Source organism: Myotis nattereri (genome assembly GCF_964212035.1).
Source record: "Myotis nattereri genome assembly, chromosome: 20".
NCBI classification, from domain to species: domain Eukaryota; kingdom Metazoa; phylum Chordata; class Mammalia; order Chiroptera; family Vespertilionidae; genus Myotis; species Myotis nattereri.
The window spans coordinates 13,352,966-13,371,436 of record NC_138096.1 but is presented as its reverse complement, the minus strand read 5'-3'; the positions used below and the strand labels follow the sequence as shown (position 1 = coordinate 13,371,436).

The following is an 18,471-nucleotide window of genomic DNA, read 5'->3' as shown; positions in this document are numbered from 1 at the left end:
TTGTGGCCCTCCAGTCAAAAAGTTTGCCCACCCCTGGGCTAGACACAGTGATTACTAGCGCCCGTTTACAACAGAAGACGGCATCCTCACCAACGGGTCCACGGGAGCAGGGGGCGCTACCAGCGATAAAGGATATGTATGCCCTGGACACCCAGCAAAAAGGCCTCCAAATCCAATACGGACTGGGGCAACGCGAGTACAATAGACACAGATGTGTACCTAACCCATTGGTCTTAATTCTAAAGCCAACTCTGATCATGCTGCCCGACTACAACTTTAAGTGGGTCCCCCTGGTTCACAGACACTACCCCCGCCCCAACCCTTCATCCCAGCCCCAAACAAGAAAAGTTCTAATCAAACTTTCTCCTTTCATGTACCTACACTTGTTATTCTGGACCAACTGCTATTTCCCAAACCAACCCGAGCTTCCTGCTCCTGCATGTCCCCAGACCCCCAGGTCCCCCGTACCTTTCAGCGTTTCCTGATCCTGCAGCCTCGGGGAGCCCCTCCTGAACTTCTTGTTATAACAGCTCTTATCCAAGTCGTGCTGCTCTATTCTGAATTGTCACTACTACTGTGCCTCTCCTGTGATATCCTGAATTCCTTAAAAAAGGACAACTGATGCATTTTTGTGACTTCTATAGGGTCACACTTGCTAACGGAAGATTGCTGACTTAGTGACACAAAACCATCACAAGCGGAAGCCCCCCAAAGAACACACAAAAGCAAGTTTACTAGAAGCCTAACAATTCAACTCTCGACCATTTTGGTAAGCAGTCATCTGCTGCTTCTCCTGTGGACAGGGCAGAGCAACATATAAGAAATGAAAAGCGGGGATCCGCAGAGAAGACGATGCATCAGGCTCTAGTCGCCTCGGCGGGTTTCACTCACCCTTTGCTCTACCTGCTTCCTCTGCACAAAGGTGATGTGCGGAACAAGCTCTTTGTTAATCAGTTCACAGTAGTAATCTCGTAGACTATTCCTCCCTCTAAAATATAGTGGTTTCAGCCCTAGCGGGTTTGGCTCAGTGGCTAGAGCACCGGCCTGTGGCCTGAAGGGTCCTGGGTTCGATTCCGGTCAAGGGCACATGCGTGGGGCGTGCAGGGGGCAGCCAATCAATGATTCTCTCTCCTCACTGATGTTTCTCTCTATCCCTCTCCCTTCCTCTCCGAAATCAATGAGAACAATACACACACACACACACACACACATATATACCTACTAAGCGCCAAGTGTAGGTCATGAAGAAGAAGAAAAAAGTTTAACTCTAGAGAGTTATTTCTTAACCAGTGACACAGGCCAAACCCCGACACGGGCCGTTTTCCCAGGATCTCCGGTTCCGATTCCCTTCCCTGTAATCGTGGGATCATGTCCCGCGCTTCTCGGCACGTTAGCCTCCGGGGCCTTCCGTGAACTCAACGGAGACCCCCCCCTCGGGTCCGGGCCGCCCTGCGCCGCTCCCGGGGCGGGGGCCGCCTCCCTCCTCCCCAGGATGTGACTCGCAGGCGGTGCCAGGGAAGGAGAAGTTCACACCTGCGGCTGGAACCCAGACGTCTGGCCTCGAGGGCTGCGGTTCCGGTTCCGTCAGCCCACCCAAGTAACGAGGGGACTTCCACGGGCGCACGCGCAGCTGACCTCAGTGACCTCAGGAGAACCAAGCCCGCGTCCCACGGCGCCCATCGCGCCCCCCGGGGCCTCCAGCGCACATCCCAGGCCCGCGGGCCGAGCGCGTCCTGAAGGCCGAGCGCGCGGGCTCCCCAAGGGGGGTGACCCGACGGGCGCCCCCCGCCCCCCGCCCGCCCCGGGGTCAGCGAGGCACCTGTGGCACCCGGGACCGTGGCCTCCAAATAGCTCAGCGGGGCCGCCTTCTCCTCACCGTTAGCCCCGGGCAGCTCCGCCGGGCAGCTCGGGGAGACCGGCTCGGACCCCGACGGCGGGGGCTGCCGGGCTGTCGGCGGGGCTGCGAGTTCTGAAGACGTGGACGTGGGGAGGGAGATGTGGGGCCCGGCCGACCCGGGGAGCCGGCGACCGAGGGGGGGCTGCGGTGCGAGTCGGGGTCCGACCCGCGACGGGAGCTCTGCAGGAAGGACATGCCCCTCGGCCAGGTGCCGGGCCCAGGGCCGGGGTCCGGGCCGGGCGGGGGCCGGGAGGGAGAGACATTCACGTCGACCCGAGCCTGGGCCGAAGCCTCGAGGGTGAGAGGAGCCCCCCTCCCTCCCCTCCCCTCCCCTCCCCTCCCCCACCCGGGAGCAAGCGGGGGCCGGGGGCCGAGCCGCGCGGGGAGCGGGCCGGCGCACTCACCATGTCGTACACGTTGAGCACCACCAACTGGTTGGCCCCCATCCTCCTGCCCGCGGCCGCCGCCTCGCCCCCCAGCCGCTCGGTCTCCGCGGGGCCGAGGCCGCTCCGCCCCGCCCCGCGGCCGCCTCAGGGCCGGAGCCGGGCCCTAAGCGCGCAGCCCGGCCCGCGGCAGCCGGCGCTGGAGCATCGGGAGGCCGGGCCGCTCCAGGGCGCCGCGGACAAGACCTCCGTGCCGACGGGGCCAACTGCTGGCTGCCCGCTCGGGCTCAGGCGCCTCCCCCGGGCGGCAGACACGTGGGGGAGGGCGGGGCCAGGCGAGGGGCGGGCGCCGGGAGCTCCGAGGGCGGAGCCGGCCCGGCGCCCGAGCTGAGCCCGCCTGCGCTTCTCTTTCCGCAGCCGCACCTCGGACCTAAAATGGCGCAGTCGCCGCGTCCCTCCACCTCGGGGAGCGGAGTTCCGGGAAAACTACAGTTACCAGCATGCAGTGGGGTTCACCCGCTGCGTGCGTAGGCGCGGAGGCGGAGTCTCAACAATTACGGCCCTTCGTCGAGGTGTTCTTTCCAGGCCTTGACTACAACTTCCAGCATGCTGCGCGGGTCCCGACCCTATCAGACTAGGGCTTCTCTGGAGACTACAGTTCCCAGCATGCAGTGCTTGGGAATCTGCGAATGATCTTTTGCGGCCCGCCCTTGGCTGCCGGGTGACGTCCTCGATGTTCGAACCGTTTTCATTGGTTCTGCTGATGATGGTTTTGTCGCGTTGAGCCTGGTGAAGATAACGAAATGTGGCAAAAGACCGCAGCAATGACCTTGTTTTCCAAATCCCATTTTTTTTGTTTTTTGCTTTTCAAGGGGCGGGGGTGGGGAATAGAGGAAGGCGGGTTTCTGGTGGTGGGTGAGGTGTAACATACATCCAGCTACTCCTCAATGTGGAATTTTACGTTTTATGAAATTGTCCTGACGAAATGAGACTCAGATTAGCCCAAGCCTAGCACACAGTTGGTGCTTTTTGCATGCATTTAACAACTATTTGTTGCGTCTGCCATGTGCCGGGCCGTGTTGTAGGCCCGGGGAAATACAGTAATAAACAGGAAGGAGGACAAAATATTGGTGGTTTGTGCTTTGCAGAGAATTAGAATAGGATGAACTGATTGAATGGCTGCAGCGTGAAGGTCTCTTGCCCAGGTGAGTTTTAAGGTGAGATCTGAATGACAAAAAGAGCCGCCCTATAAATATCAGGGGACAAGTATCCCATTAATAGGAAACCACAAATCTAATTGATTCAACTAATTAGGAAGCGGTTCCATAAGTGCACGCTAAAAGGTAGTTTGGATATTGGGAGTAGTCAGGAACACAGAAAATTAGAGAGCGTTGGAATATCTTGGAAGTAGTCTACAAGCCTTGGGTTGGGTGTTGAGTTTTTTAGGGAGGGAACATTCAAGGATAACTTCTAGATTTTCAACTTGGGAAACAGTGAGGATGGTGGTGCCATTTATAAGATGTGAAAATTGGGAAGAACAGGTTGGTAGGAGGGAAGTCAAGAGTTATGGTTTGGTCATGTTAAGTTGGAGGTGCCATTTATTTTTTTGTTATCTTCACCCAACAAAATTTTTCCATTGATTTTTAGAGAGTGGAAAAGAGAGGGAAAGACAGAGAAATATCGATGTGAGAGAAACACATCGATCGGTTGCCTCCTGCACACGCCCTGACCAGGGCTGAGGCCAGGGAGGAGCCTGCAACCAAGGAAGGTGCTCTTGGCCAGAATGGGAACTTTCAGTCCGCTCTATCCACTGAGCCAAACCGGCTAGGGCTGGAGGTGCCTTTAGACATCATTTCCAGGTCAAATGGAGGAGGAAGAGGAACCGTGTGGCTGGAGAACATGGTAACACAAAAGCCACAAGACGGTTAGATTTAACAATATGAAGGTTACTGGTAGCCTTGACAGGAGCAGTCTCTGGGGAGGAGTGAGTTCCAAAGAATATCTAGAATGGTTTGAGGAGTGAATGTAAGGTGAAGAAATGGAGACTATAGCGGCTAGGGCACAAATGGGATCGGGCTGTGGTCAGTGGAGGACATTGTAAAGATGAGAATACTAAGGGATACTTGTATGTAAAGAGAGAAATTGGTGATCTGGGAGAGAGGGCGAGGTTTCCAAGGGCCAGGTAAGGAGAAGAGATCATCCAGTGCACAAGTGGAAGGAAGTGGAGGGGTTGGCCATTAGTAGGAGGGATGCTGCACCCATAGTGACAGCATATAAGGTAGATACAGGTGCATAGTGATGGCCTAGAAGCTATAGAGACAAATGGAAGCCAGTTAGAAATTTGGGGATGGGGAAATGAGGGTTTCTTTTCAGATTTGCTTTTTCTCCATGAATAAGAGACAAGGTGATCATGGAGAGTCAGAAGGGGGAGAGGTGGAGTGGAAGGAATTTGAAGAGAGAAGAAGGTATAAAATAGGGAAAACAAATATACTAGGAAAAGAGGGTTGAACTCCAGGCAGTGTTGAGTGGCAGTAAGTGCTGTATGCATGACTGTTAATTGACTGTCCTAAAGTTGTGGACAAACTTTTTAAATTGTCGGCCAGCTGGGGAGAAAACATAGGGGGGTTCAGAGAATGATGGTGCTTTTTGTCTTAGATGTCTCCAGTTATGAAGTGACGTTTTTAGCTTGTTGGTATGGCAGTGAAATGTGGTTGATCTCTGACTAATCTTTGACTGCAGGGGTTGCAGTCACTGTCCAAGTAGGCACTGCAACTCTGTATCTGGAGGGGAAATCACCTTGGCAGAGGTATATAATTTTCCCTGGCTAAGTTCAACATAGCCTACCTGTCAATCCTGTGTTTCATGTGTCTGCAGGAGAATTATTCCATGTTGGTGCTAAGGTAAAGATCATCCTTGTTGAAATTTGGATAATCAGCTGCCCCATTGCATATATATGTATTGAATATATATATATAAAATCAGCTGCCTCCTGCATGCCCCGCTACTGGGGATTGAGCCCGCAACCAGGGCATGTGCTCATGACTGGAATGGAACTGGGACCCTTCAGTCCGCTGGCTGACAATCTAGCCACTGAGCCAAACCGGCCAAGGCCTGTTTCATTCTTAACTGGTACAATGGGAGCTGGGGCCCAAACCCTGTGAGCAGACCAGACAGGAACTTGGTTTGCTGTTGGTTATCTGTATGAGGATGTTTACCAGGGGAATTCCATAGGATCAGCAGGTAATGGAATGTTGTTGACTGTGTGAGTGTGAACTGTTTCTGACCTTCCTTTCACATGGGACAGTCTTGCTCATGACCATTTATCTAAAACACCTAAACAAAATAGGAGCAAATGAAACTCATCAATATATTAAAAAATAATACATCCAGACCAGTTTTTGAGATAGTTCATACCTAAGATGACTTAGCTCTAAGGAACCCAAGCTACCTTGGTACTCTGCTCAATGGCCATGAAGCACAGGCCAAATTCCTTTGTGGCAGACTTCCTGTGAAAACTATCTTCAGGGCCTAGCCAATGACTCTTGTATTGAGCAACTTTTGCTAATAAATTCCGTGTCAAGAAGGAAATACCAGTTGTTTATTTTTTATTTCATTTCCCTTGCCTTTGGGATTCAAATTCACAAAACCACCACTGAAGATCAAGGTCTACAAGTTTAGTGCCCATGTTTTCTTGTCTATATCTTACTGTTTCAGTCAAACATTTGTGGACAAAAGGGGGCCACATGCTAATTGACTAACATAGGGAAGGCCCTGCATGGTGGCTTTGCAAACTCAGAGACCTACAGTTAGCACAAAGGATGGTCTGAAATGAAAACTTTTAAAACTGAAAAGCAGTCTAATGGTGGGTAGTCATGTCCTAGACAGGTATCTTCCCTGACAAAGATCAACTCTGACCTTGACTGAGCCTATTGTCTTTTTGCATCTAGGATGACATACCTTTGGAATGTCAGGGTAACCTGTAACTTCCCTTTTTCCAGACCCCTCAGGGCACAACCAATGTGTCAGGGCAGCTCCATCCCCAGTGGGAGCTGTGCAGGAGGCAGCCAACTGATGACTTCCTTTCTCATCGATGTTTCTCTCTCTCTGTCCCTCTCCCTTCCTCTCTCTATGAAAATCAATAAAAATATGTTTTAAAAAGAGAAACGCAAACACATTAAGAATTAATTTTATAATATGAGATATATATGAAAATATTTGTGTTTTGGATAATTTAGGAACATTTTTCAGATCTTGAATTTGACGATGCTTACTATAAACTTTTATTCTTAGTACTTCTTGGTCAAACACATGTTCTCAATATAAATACAATACATATTTGTACTTTAAGTATATTCCTACATATATATATATATCCATAGTAAACAAACTTTCATTTTTTCCTTAATTATCCTTTTGTTTTCTGTTGTCAGCTTTGTAAATAATCATGTAATGGAAGTAGCTAAAAGTTAGAATACTGCAGAACAGTAGCATCAGGAGAAAGAGGACAGAAAAAACCAGGTAGCCATTTGGACTGAAAACAAAAAAAAAAAGGCATTAGAAATGATTGGTCACTTTGGTTAATTTAGTTAGTCAAACAATTTCTAAATTGCTAGCTACTATTCCACTGACAGAGAACAAAGGTGAATAAGACATCTTGTCCACCCTCAAAATGTTTACCTTTTAGTGGTTGAGGCTGACCAGGCACGAAAATAGACAGTATGATCGATAGTATGAGAGGCTGCTGCAAAAAGGCAAAGCCTGTTTCCCAAAGTTACTTAGAAACAACACATGGCTCTTCTCATTTGCAGATTATTTGCACCATTAACCACCCATCAGTGCAACAAATTGAGGACTCAGTAATATTTAAAGTAGGGCTATAATTAATGATTTGTCTTGCATGTTGGTTTAACATTTTACAAAAACAAAAAAACAAAAAACAAAACCAGGCCCAGGACAGAGGAGCAAAATTATTTGTGGTCCCAAGTTTCATCTAAATATATAAAAGCCTAATATGTAAAGTGTCCCCTCAGGAGTTCCACCAACTGGGAGTTTGATCACTCACTGAGACGTGTTCTGACCACTAGGGGGTAGTGTGGAACAAAGGTCGGCCCTGGCCAGCAGCCAGCAGCCAGGGAAGGGAGGCCCCGGCTGGCAGCTGGCAGCCAATAGGGACCCTACCTGTGCACAAATTTCATGCACTGGGCCTCTAGTATTAACATAAGACTTTTTATCCTGCTCTCCAAAGAAACTGGCATGGAGTCCAGGAAAATGCTTTTACAACCAGTTACCTGGGTGTATCTGGACAACGGCCATTGGTCCAGGGCTGATTCAGGGTCTGTGCGGGCACAGCCACCATCCCCTCTCGGTCCCACTGCCAGTCTACCTGCTGCCCTCAAGGTGGAGTTGAAAGACATGTTTGATGGGAAGAAGGTAGCTGTAGAGGGGGATAGAATAAAAGGGGAACCCAGCCCGGCCGGCGTAGCTCAGCAGTTGGGCATGACCTATGAACCAGGAGGTCATGGTTCAATTCTTGGCCAGGGCACATGCCTGAGTTTCAGGCTGGATCCCTAGTGTGGGCATGAAGGAGACAGCTCATCAACAATTCTCTCTCATCATTGATGTTTCTCTCTCTTCTCTCTTCTCTCTCTCTCTCTCTCTCTCTCTCTCTCTCTCTCTCTCTCCCCCCCCCCTTCCCTCCTCTCTGAAATCAATTTTAAAAAATTAAAGAAAAAAATGTTTTAAAAAGAGGAACCTAGCTGCAGTAACTCCTCTCAGGAGTTCCCTCCTGCTGGGTCCCTGGTATAACAGAGACAATTTCTAGGACAGCATATAGGGCAGAGATATTAGGTGCCAGGAAAATGGGAGAGGGGCTTTTCCTTTTTAGCTACCACCTGTGTCTTTTACAACTTCTTTCTTTAAAGGCTGATTAGGCACAATTATTACCTGGGAATCACTCCAGAGATCTGTATTGCAAAGAGAGCTCTTAGGTCACAGAAACTGCAAATTAGAAAAATAATATTAACGATTAACTTAAGTACAATATATTAAGGCTCCCTCCACTATCTCTATGGTAATGATCAAATCATGTATCATCTTAGTTAATGCATCACTTTCTTTTCAAAGGAGAGAACAGATACATTTATATAACATCAGTGATTATTTTTCTATATGTGTGACTTAGGCTGCTTGCTACAGAATTCCTCGAGCTGGTCACTACAACCTCACCGACCTGCTAACAGTTTTATACCATTTTGAAAGTGGTTCTCAAAACAAATGCAATAATGATATTAATAATAATTAACAATAAGTATTGACAAAAATAATAGTTATTTTTTGACCATTAATACTTACTGCAAATAATACTAATTGAATATTTGCTATGTACCAGGCAATGTACCAAATGCTCTACATGACTTATTTTGGCTAATCCTTATAGCAACCGTTCCTTTTAGATGAGGAAATGGAGACTCAGATAGGTGAAGCTATTCATAAATGTTTACACAGTTGTAAGTAGTAGAGCTTGGATTTGAATTCAAGGTTTTCTGATCAAAGTGTATGTGATGTTTCCCTTATGTAGGCTAACTCCTCCAGGTAGCTGAGAATGTCAGGAGGTCGATATAGGAAACTGTGTTATTATTTCTATAGTTACTGAGTCTCTCTTATAAGTTAGCATATATTGCTCGAAATGAGACAGGATATAGCTAAATAAACATTAATAATATGATTTTACCTACCTTCATGTCGCAGGAGGAGAGTAGAAGGAACTTTTTTATTGAGTGTTTGCCAAGTGCCCAGCAAAGTTAGGGATTTTAACCCAGGTACTTCATTTAATCCCCAGAATACTATAAAATAGGTTTTATTGACTCATTTTACAGACAAAGAAATAACCTCAAAGAGACAAAGCAATTTGCGTAAGACTGCATAGCTACTAGTGCAAAATTAAGACTCAAAGCGACTTTGCTGGTTTGGCTCAGTGGATAGAGTGTCAGCCTGCAGACTGAAGAGTCCTGGGTTCGACTCCAATCAAGGGCACATGCCCAGGCTGTGGGCTTGATCTTCAGTGGGGGTTGGCAGGAGGCAGCCAATCAATGATTCTCTCTCATCAATGAAGTTTCTATCTCTCCCTCTCCCTTCCTCTCTGAAATCAATAAAAATATATTAAAAAATAAACATAAAAATATATTTAAAAAAAAAGACTCAAAGCAAAGTAGACTTTCTAGCACAATGTCCTCAAGGTCCATCCATGATGTTGAAATGGAAAGATTTTCTTTTCTTATAGCTGAGTAATATTCCATTGTATATATGTACCACATCTCTCACTGATTCATTCATCCTTGCTGGACACTTAGGTTGCTGTCAAGTCTTGCTTATTGTAAATAATGCTGCTATAAACATGGAGGTACAGGTATCTTTTTGAAATAGTGTTTTGTGGAACTTTTCGGTTAATGGTGGCCCCAGACTCTATGACATTTTTGATTCTTTCTGCTAAGTCAGAAAATGATTTTAATAGCTACGATATATATATATATATATATATATATATATATATATATATATATATATATATACAGAATCAGTGTAGAATAGCCGTTGGTTTCCTCATAATTATCAGAATTATTTATACTTGAGGTCTTGGCTAAGTGGGGCTGAAATCAACTAAAGGTCTTGGATTGTTGGCTCAGAAATCATCCTAGGAAGCACGCCTTGTTGATATATGTCATGCTTAACTTTTATGAAATGACCTGGTCCTTTTTTATTAAAAACTTCTTTTTATTCATTCTGTGGCGGCTTGAATGACTTTGGCAGCATTCATCAAACACCTTCCAGCTCGTGACATTTACCACTTCTTCAGCATTCAGTTCTGACTGCATCCATTTCAACTTCGTCTGTTCTTTTCTAAGTTGCTTTCATAACATGAAATCATCCAGATTCTTTTCTCTCTCTTCTCGGAGGTGTTTTAATGCTGATGAAGTCTGAGCTGTACAATTTTTTATGACTCTGTCCCTACTGACATGAGCCTCATCAAACTCATAAAATTGTTTACAGGTTTGGCTGGCATAATTTTTTCCTGCAGAGAGAGCTGTTATAACCATAGTGCTTAATTCATGTCCTGGCCTGTCAACAGCCGCTCTCATCACCTTAGTAATTCCTGGAACTGGGCAAACTCCTCATAGTTCACATGCCACTGGGCACCACCATATTGGACCTACATCTTTCATTCTTCCTACTAGGAATTTCCTTCCCTCTTGACTTAGTGATATTGACATGTCTTCCTGTAACGTATTTCTTTTGGACTTTGCAGAGTGAAGTAGAAATGTTATTCTATCTTGTCTTTATTCCTTTAAACAAATTCCCTGTGGAATTGTTCTTCCGCACCCCTGGATAAAATACTGTGTGTAATATTTGTACCATTCTTTGTGCTCTTCTCAGGCTAATATTTTGTTAGGAACTATACTTTCACAACAACACTCCCCTTGTAAGGATCCTAAGGAGACATGGTTTGAAATTGACTTCACTATTATGCTTTACCTTAGTCTGCCTCCTTTGTTTTCTACCTTCCTCACTCAAGGTATTTTCCACCTTCCTTCATGATCCACAAGCCATAGACATTTCATTATTAGCGTGGCTTCTGAAGGGTGTACTCTAGTCCTCTGGCAATGTAAATTCTACCAATGTTCCTTATTCCCCATGACGTTTTCTTCTGATTCTCAAAATAGCATTGAGATTTCCCATCTTTGAATTATTATTCTGCTCATTAATAATACAAATTATTATATTTACAAATATCTCAGTATTGCTCTGATTTAACCTCCCTTTGTTTGTGTCTTCCCCACTCCTTCTTCCCCAACCAGTTTAATTATAAGTGCCTTGAAGGCTGAGATTGTCCTTATGTTCTATTTGCATCTGTCATAACCAAGGAACATAGTAATTGTGAATTGATTAATTAATGTTTAACATGAAATCTTATCTTCCACCCCCATACAATGCTTATTGTGATTGCCACAAAACTTAGAAAGCAGATGTGTAAACCATAACAAAAATTGAATACCTAGGTGACACCAAATCAAATTAAATTAACACAGACAATAGAATGATGATTACCAGAGGAGAAGAGGTGGGAGAGGTAGAAGAGTGTATGAGGGGAAAATGGTGGTGGAAGAAGACTTGATTTGGGAACACACAATACACTATACAGATGATGTATTAGGAATTGTACACCTGAAACCTACATAATTAACCGATGTCACCCCAATAAATTAAATTAAAAACTTAAATTTAAAAATAAAAATGTAATTTTGTGGAATTAATGCTAAAATGATTGTAATAAAACATTTATATTTACCTATAGTTTGGATCCAGGATCTTCACTCGAAACACATACATTCCAGCATGCTGAAGAGGCCAAACTAAATGGTTACGGTTAGACTTGTTGATGATCTCATACGGTTGACTCAAGTCTCCTGGTTTTCCAATGCCATAAGAAAAACAGTGCTTATAGTTCTGAATAGGAAACAAAGACAAAAACCCACTTGATCAAGCCATCGATAGCCTCTGAGAAAGCAAATCTCCCCTAGCCTCATGAATGACACCTCCTTTCTAGCCAAGGACTTCTTGGAATAGTATGTCAGCCATGTCTAGAAACGTGAATCCTGTCTTGAGTTGTATGTGTATAGCCAATAATTCAGTACCATTTCTCCCTTTCCTTCTCAAGCTCTAACATTAACTTGGCAGAACCTGTGAAAATGGCAGTTTTCCTTTTGAGTCCTTCAGTTTTTCTTCTGAGAATTTACATCTCTAGAGTTACCACCCAGATCTTTTATGCAGGCTATTCATCCTGTAGAGTCAGGACTATGCAGCAATCAGCGTGGCTCCAGGAACTGGAATGCTATTTCACTCCAAATATATGTTTCAGGGAAAGAGCGCCACTGGTGGCCATGTTCAGATAATATACCCTCAGGAAGGGTAGCTTTGCTCACCCAGACATAACTTGTCTTTGCAGGTACCTGCGTTCCATTATACTCAGACTCCAGACTGAATGCACCCTTCTGGTGCAGAGCTTTGTGTCTCCATACAGTAGGAGTGAGTATTTAGGGCCTGGTGTGGGCACTCCGTCACCTGTGAACTTGTTAGAAGTGCAGATTTTGAGGTCCCTCCCCAGATCTGTTGAACCAGCAACTTTGGAGGTAGGGTCCAGAGACCTGTTCTAGCTGTGGTCGGCAAACTCATTAGTCAACAGAGCCAAATGTCAACAGTACACTGATTGAAATTTCTTTTGAGAGCCAAATTTTTTAAACTTAAACTATATAGGTAGGTACATTGTTATTAACTTAATTAGGGTACTCCTAAACTGGCCTTTGCTAAAAAAGGTCCTCAATCTGATTGAGGTACGTTCGCTGAGGTCGACCCCTTCCAACTCTCCCATCCACACTCGTCTTGGATACTTGTTTCGTCTATCTCCTTTCTGAAAACTGACTTCTTCGCATGGGCCATGAAGTTTCAATCGCAGTGTACGTGTGTGCCCACACCTGGTTTTTTTTGAAAGAGCCACACTCAAGGGGCCAAAGAGGCTCATGTGGCTTGCGAGCCGCGGTTTGCCGACCAGTGCCCTAGGTGATTCTGATGTGCATTAACATCTGAGAAACACTGCACTGTAGCATACTGACTGGGGCACACTCCAGGACTTTAATTAACAGGTGACCCATTGCTTCAAGTAATGTGTTATTTTGGCTAAATCCTAGAACATTTGGGTGCCTTGTGTGAGATTTTGGCAAATATAGAGTGTCACACAACCCCAGACCCTTCAACAAAAGTCATAGGGCAAGTTTCTTTTATAACTGACACCATGACTAGTTTAATTCCTTATGCTTTTTAAAAAATATATATTTTATTGATTTTTTTTACAGAGAGGAAGGGAGAGGGATAGAGAGTTAGAAACATCAATGAGAGAGAAACATTGATCAGCTGCCTCCTGCACATCCCCTACTGGGGATGTGCCTGCAACCAAGGTACATGCCCTTGACTGGAATTGAACCTGGGAACCTTCAGTCTGCAGGCTGACTCACTCTCCACTGAGCCAAACCGGTCAGGGCTTCCTTATGCTTTCTTTCTTTTCTTTTTTTTAAATTAAATCTTTATTGTTCAGATTATTACATTAGTTACTCTTTTTTCCCACCATAACTCCCCTCCACCCAGTTCCCACCCCACCCTCCACCCTCACTCCCCACCCACTGTCCTCATCCATAGGTGCACGATTATTGTCCAATCTCTTCCCTCACCCCCACATCCCTTCCCCCCCCCAAGAATAGTCAGTCCATTCCCTTTCTATGTCCCTGATTCTATTACAATCACCAGTTCATACTGTTCATCAGATTATTTATTCACTTGATTTTTAGATTCACTTGTTGATAGATGTGTATTTGTTGTTCATATTTTGTATCTTTACCTTTTTCTTCTTCTTCCTCTTCTTAAAGGATACCTTTCAGCATTTCATATAATACTGGTTTGGTGGTGATGAACTCCTTTAACTTTTTCTTATCTGTGAAGCTCTTTATCTGGCCTTCACTTCTGAATGATAGCTTTGCTGGATAAAGTAGTCTTGGTTGTAGGTTCTTGGTATTCATCACTTTGAATATTTCTTGCCACTCCCTTCTGGCCTGCAAAGTTTCTGTTGAGAAATCAGCTGACAGTCGTATGGGTACTCCCTTGTAGGTAACTGATTTTCTTTCTCTTGCTGCTTTTAGGATTCTCTCTTTGTCTTTTGCTCTTGGCATTTTAATTATGATGTGTCTTGGTGTGGTCCTCTTTGTATTCCTTTTGTTTGGGGTTCTCTGCGCTTCCTGGACTTGGAAGTCTATTTCTTTCACCAGGTAGGGGAAGTTTTCTGTCATTATTTCTTCAAATAGGTTTTCAATATCTTGTTCTCTCACTTCTTCTGGAACCACTATAATTCGGATGTTGGTACACTTAAAGCTGTCCCAGAGGTTCCTTACACTATCTTTGTATGTTTGGATTCTTTTTTCATTTTGCTTTTCCGGTTGGGTGTTTTTTGCTTCTTTGTATTTCAAATCCTTGCATTGATTTTTGCGACCCTCTGATCTGCTGTTGGGAGTCTGTATGATATTCTTTATTTCAGTTAGTGTATGCTTAATTTCTAGTTGGTTCTTTATTACAACATCGAGGGTTTCACCACTCTTCTTGAGGATATCACTACATTTATTGGCGGTCTGACCAGACTTCTTGAAGATCTCACTACATTTATCGGCTGTCTCACCAGTCTTTTCGAGGGCCTTATTAAATTTATCGGCGGCTTCTAGACAGTTCTTTAAAGACCTTAAAAGTGTGGTTTTGAACTCTATATCCAGCAGTTTGCTTTCCTCCAATTCTGTTGTTTGTGTCCTGTTTCTTTGTCTTGGCATTTTTTATGCTTCGCTGTGTCGATAGAGTGCCTTTCTGTGCTAAGTGTCCCAATTACCTGAGGTAGACACTCTTGGTGCACCGCCTTGTGGGCTTTGTACACAGTCTGGTTGTAATTAAGCCTTGATTGTTTTAGTTATCACTGTGAGGAATTGACCTCCAGGCCAATTGGCTGTGAGAATCAGCTGTGTCTGCAGTGGGAGAACTTCTGTGCTGGAGACACCCCTCTGGGGCTAGACTTGCTTCGATGGGGCTTTGGTGCTCACTGAGTCTGCCCCCTGAGAGTGTCTTTTATGGTTCCATGGAGCTGCAAACTGGATGGTCCCACTCTGACCTCTGGGCTTCCTGGCTCCTGGATCTCTAGGGAGGTGCTAATCTAGCCTTTGCCGGAGGCTATCCAGCAAAAGTCTCCCTGCAGGGCTTGGGCGGGGCGGGTCCCACGGGATCAGAAGGGTGGGGTTAGCAATTATGGCTGCTCGCAGTCTTGCCCTCAGAGGCTCTGCTTCTCAGTGTCCCAGTAACCGCTGCAAGCCCCTCGGAGAGAAAGCTGCCCTAGGGTTCTGACCGATGCCAGACAGTCCTGCTTCTCCCGTATGAGTCAGGGTCCCTAGAGACTCGCCTGGAACTGGAGCTCAGAGCCTGAGACTCCCTCCTGATTGAAAATGACAACCACGCCCTCAGCCGCCAGCCTGCTCCGCATGCACTCCACACCTTAGTATTTTACTTCAGCACTGCGCCTCCTCTGAGTCTCGGTATGCTATTCTCTTTCCTCCTAGTTGTAGAACTTCCACTCAGCCAGCCTTCCTGTGGTTCTGGATGATGTCCGTTCCGTCTTTTAGTTGCATTTTTGAAGTGCTTGTTCGAGGCAGCAAACTCCAGTGTTTACCTATGCCGCCATCTTGGTTTCTCCCTTATGCTTTCTTAATAGTGGAATTAATACTCTATAAAAAGGTAGATGGCTATACTCTATTAATTAGTTCCACAGATATTTATTGAGCACTCATAATGGGTAGATGGTGGGGATACAGCAGTGAACAAAACACACTCAATTTTGTTCGCTTATGCAGGTTACATTCCAGTTGGGGAGCCAGACAATAAATGGGATAAATAAGCAGACTACATACACAATGTGTCAGTGAGTGACAAATGCTAATGACATTAAAGAAAATTGGGAAGAAAGATATGGACTGTCATGGGGTGATGGTTAACTTTTTTTAGAGAGTGGACAAGGAAGTCTTCATTGACTAGTTGATTACTTTTAAAATGTATTTTTATTGATTTCAGAGAGGAAGGGAAAGGGAGAGAAAGATAAAAACATCAATGATGAGCCCAAACTGGCTTGGCTCAGTTGATAGAGCATCCGCCTGAGGACTGAAGGTCCCGGGTTGGATTTCGGTCAAGGACACATGCCAGGGTTGCGGGCTCCACCCCAGTGTGGGGTATACAGGAGGCAGCTGATCAATGATTCTCTCTCAACATTGATGTTTTTATCTCTCTCTCTCTCTCTCTCTCTCTCTCTCTCCCTCCCTCTCCTTTCCTCTCTGAAATCAATAAACATATATCAACAACAACAACAAAAAAACCCCAAAACATCAATGATGAGAGAGAATCATTGATCGGGTGTCTCCTGAACACTGGGATGGAGCCCGGAACCTGGGCCCATGCCCTGACAGAATCAAACTGTGACCTCCTGGCTCACAGATCGATGCTTAGCCACTGAAACACACTGGCTTGGCTTGACTAGTTGATTTTATATATATATATGTTTGTGTGTGTGTGTATATATATATATATATATATATATATATATATATATATATATATATATAGTATATATATGGTTATTTTCTTTTTGACTAGTTGATTTTTAAGAAAAGACCTGGAGGAGGAAGCTGGCTAGTCATAGGGGAGGGGCATAGCAAATAATGAAGGCTTTGCTGTAACTGAGATGGGAACCATTTCATGGTTTTGAGAAGAGTGACATGTTCTCGTTTATGTTTTGGAAGGAACACTAGCTGCTGTGTTGTGACTAGATTCGTGGTGGGCAAGGCTGAGGCACGGAGACCAGCAGGCATGCTGCTGTTCTAACCCAGATGGTTGGTGATGGAGGAGCAGGGTGGTGGCAATTGGGGTGGTGAGGAATGACCAATTCAGAATATACTTTGAAGGAAGAGCCAACAGATTTCCTGGAGACCAAATGTGGGCGTGAGATGACGCTCAGAGGCTTCTTTCCTGATCAAGCTGCAAGGATGGGATTCCCACTCACCGCGGCGGGAAGGACGCTGGGGTATGTTTGTAGGGTGGATACTAGGAGCTCAGTTGAGACATGTTAAGTTTGAGATGTTAATGGAAGCACCATAAATTTTCTTTAACACGGGGTTATTTGTCTCATCTTAGTAAAAAAGTAAGACCCTCTCTTCGCCTCTTGCTCTCTAGCTACTACACTATGTCATTCTCCCCTTTGCCCCAAAACTCCTAAGCGGAGATGGCTATTCTTGCTGCTTTGAATTCATTGTTTCCACGTTAATTAAACCCACTTCGGTAAGTTTTTGTCTCTCACACTGCACCTAAATGGATCCTTCAAGGTTACTGGTTATCTCCATGATCAGTTTCAATGCTCACCATAGCTGACCCGTCTAAGTGTGGACTTGACACAGTTGATCCCTCCCTGTAAGACTTGCTTTACATGTTGTCTGTCTGGAAAACCACGCTCACCTGGCTTTCCTCCTGCTTCTTGGATTTTTCCTCTCTCATCTCCTTTGACCTCCTCATTCCCCCCGTCTCTAAACAGTTGAATGACCCAACATTTAGTTCTCTTCTTTTTGCCTCTAGATCAGGGTTTCCTACACTTATTTTGTGTGTGTGCGAGTTTTTTATGTGGGTCCTTTTGTCAGTTTGATAAAACCTATGGATTACCAAGGATACTTTCTTAGAATAATGTTTTTAAAGACACAATATAAAATTGTGTCTATAAGGGAAACTAGTTATAAAGAATTATAGCTGACAAAATGTTAAAAACAATAAGGTACTATATTTTAATTTAAAAGATGTGCTTCTTTAAATACGGGATCTAACGCCAGATTTAACAAGCACCATAATTACATTGGTGTAGTTGGAAGCAAGTTCATTAGGTAAGGAGGAGGATGGGTGAAGAGGTGTTGGAGATTTTAGGAGAGAGGAGAGAGTATACACTAGCTACTTATGAGACGGGGAGAGTGAACAAACTAGAGAAATACAGTTATATTTTTGGGCAGTGTGGTGGGACCTTTTCAGTCATGACATGAAAATGAAACAAGTCAGCATGAGTATGTTTTTCTCGGACCACAGTCAGCTGCTAAGGTGGATAGCTGAATTTAACCAGGGTTGTGATTTAGTCACACAAATATGAAGAAGTAAGAGGGGCAAAGGAATTGAGGGTACCTATTAATAGTGATATAATTGTTGGCCATGGAATTATAGCTGGATAAAGAGGGGAAGATAACCTGGGAGGTGTGGTGAGGGTCGTAAGATCACTAGATTGAAGGTTAGGCTGGGGTTGAAGGATGGTTTAAAGTGTTGTTAGAGCCAAGCTTCTAGAGCAAGCATGTCAAACTCAAAGGCCAACACGGGCCAAATAAACAAGGTTTAAGTGTCTGTGGGCTGTAAAAAAACAAATGCTTCCATTTCCATAGAAACATAGGTTTATTTCAAAGGAGACATGCTGAGTACAAAGGGCCGAAATAAATGAGCCATCGTTAACATAAAATAATAGAACATTTTAATAAAAATTAATATTTT

General features: G+C 44.8%; 2 protein-coding genes and 1 pseudogene across 3 annotated transcripts in view; all 3 read right to left on the bottom strand.

Moving 5' to 3' along the window:
* DESI2 (desumoylating isopeptidase 2) overlaps positions 1 to 2,423 on the bottom strand; it is a 40,342-nt gene extending 37,919 nt beyond the window's left edge. The window contains exon 1 of the mRNA XM_081114433.1: positions 2,302 to 2,423. Within this exon, the coding sequence (XP_080970559.1) occupies positions 2,302 to 2,343 (42 nt within the window). The 5' untranslated portion in view covers positions 2,344 to 2,423. The remainder of the gene's footprint in view (positions 1 to 2,301) is intronic.
* Positions 2,424 to 6,544: 4,121 nt separating this feature from the next.
* LOC308535514 (cation channel sperm-associated auxiliary subunit epsilon-like) overlaps positions 6,545 to 18,471 on the bottom strand; it is an 83,153-nt gene continuing 71,226 nt past the window's right edge. Inside the window, exons 18-20 of the mRNA XM_081114432.1 lie at positions 11,624 to 11,781; positions 8,224 to 8,277; positions 6,545 to 6,811 (exon numbers count right to left, since the gene is read on the bottom strand). Coding sequence (XP_080970558.1) covers positions 6,682 to 6,811; positions 8,224 to 8,277; positions 11,624 to 11,781 — 342 coding nt within the window. The 3' untranslated portion in view covers positions 6,545 to 6,681. The remainder of the gene's footprint in view (positions 6,812 to 8,223; positions 8,278 to 11,623; positions 11,782 to 18,471) is intronic.
* Positions 10,051 to 10,479, bottom strand: LOC308535515 (protein MIX23-like; annotated as a pseudogene). Its single transcript has one exon. The product of its transcript is annotated as a protein MIX23-like (transcript).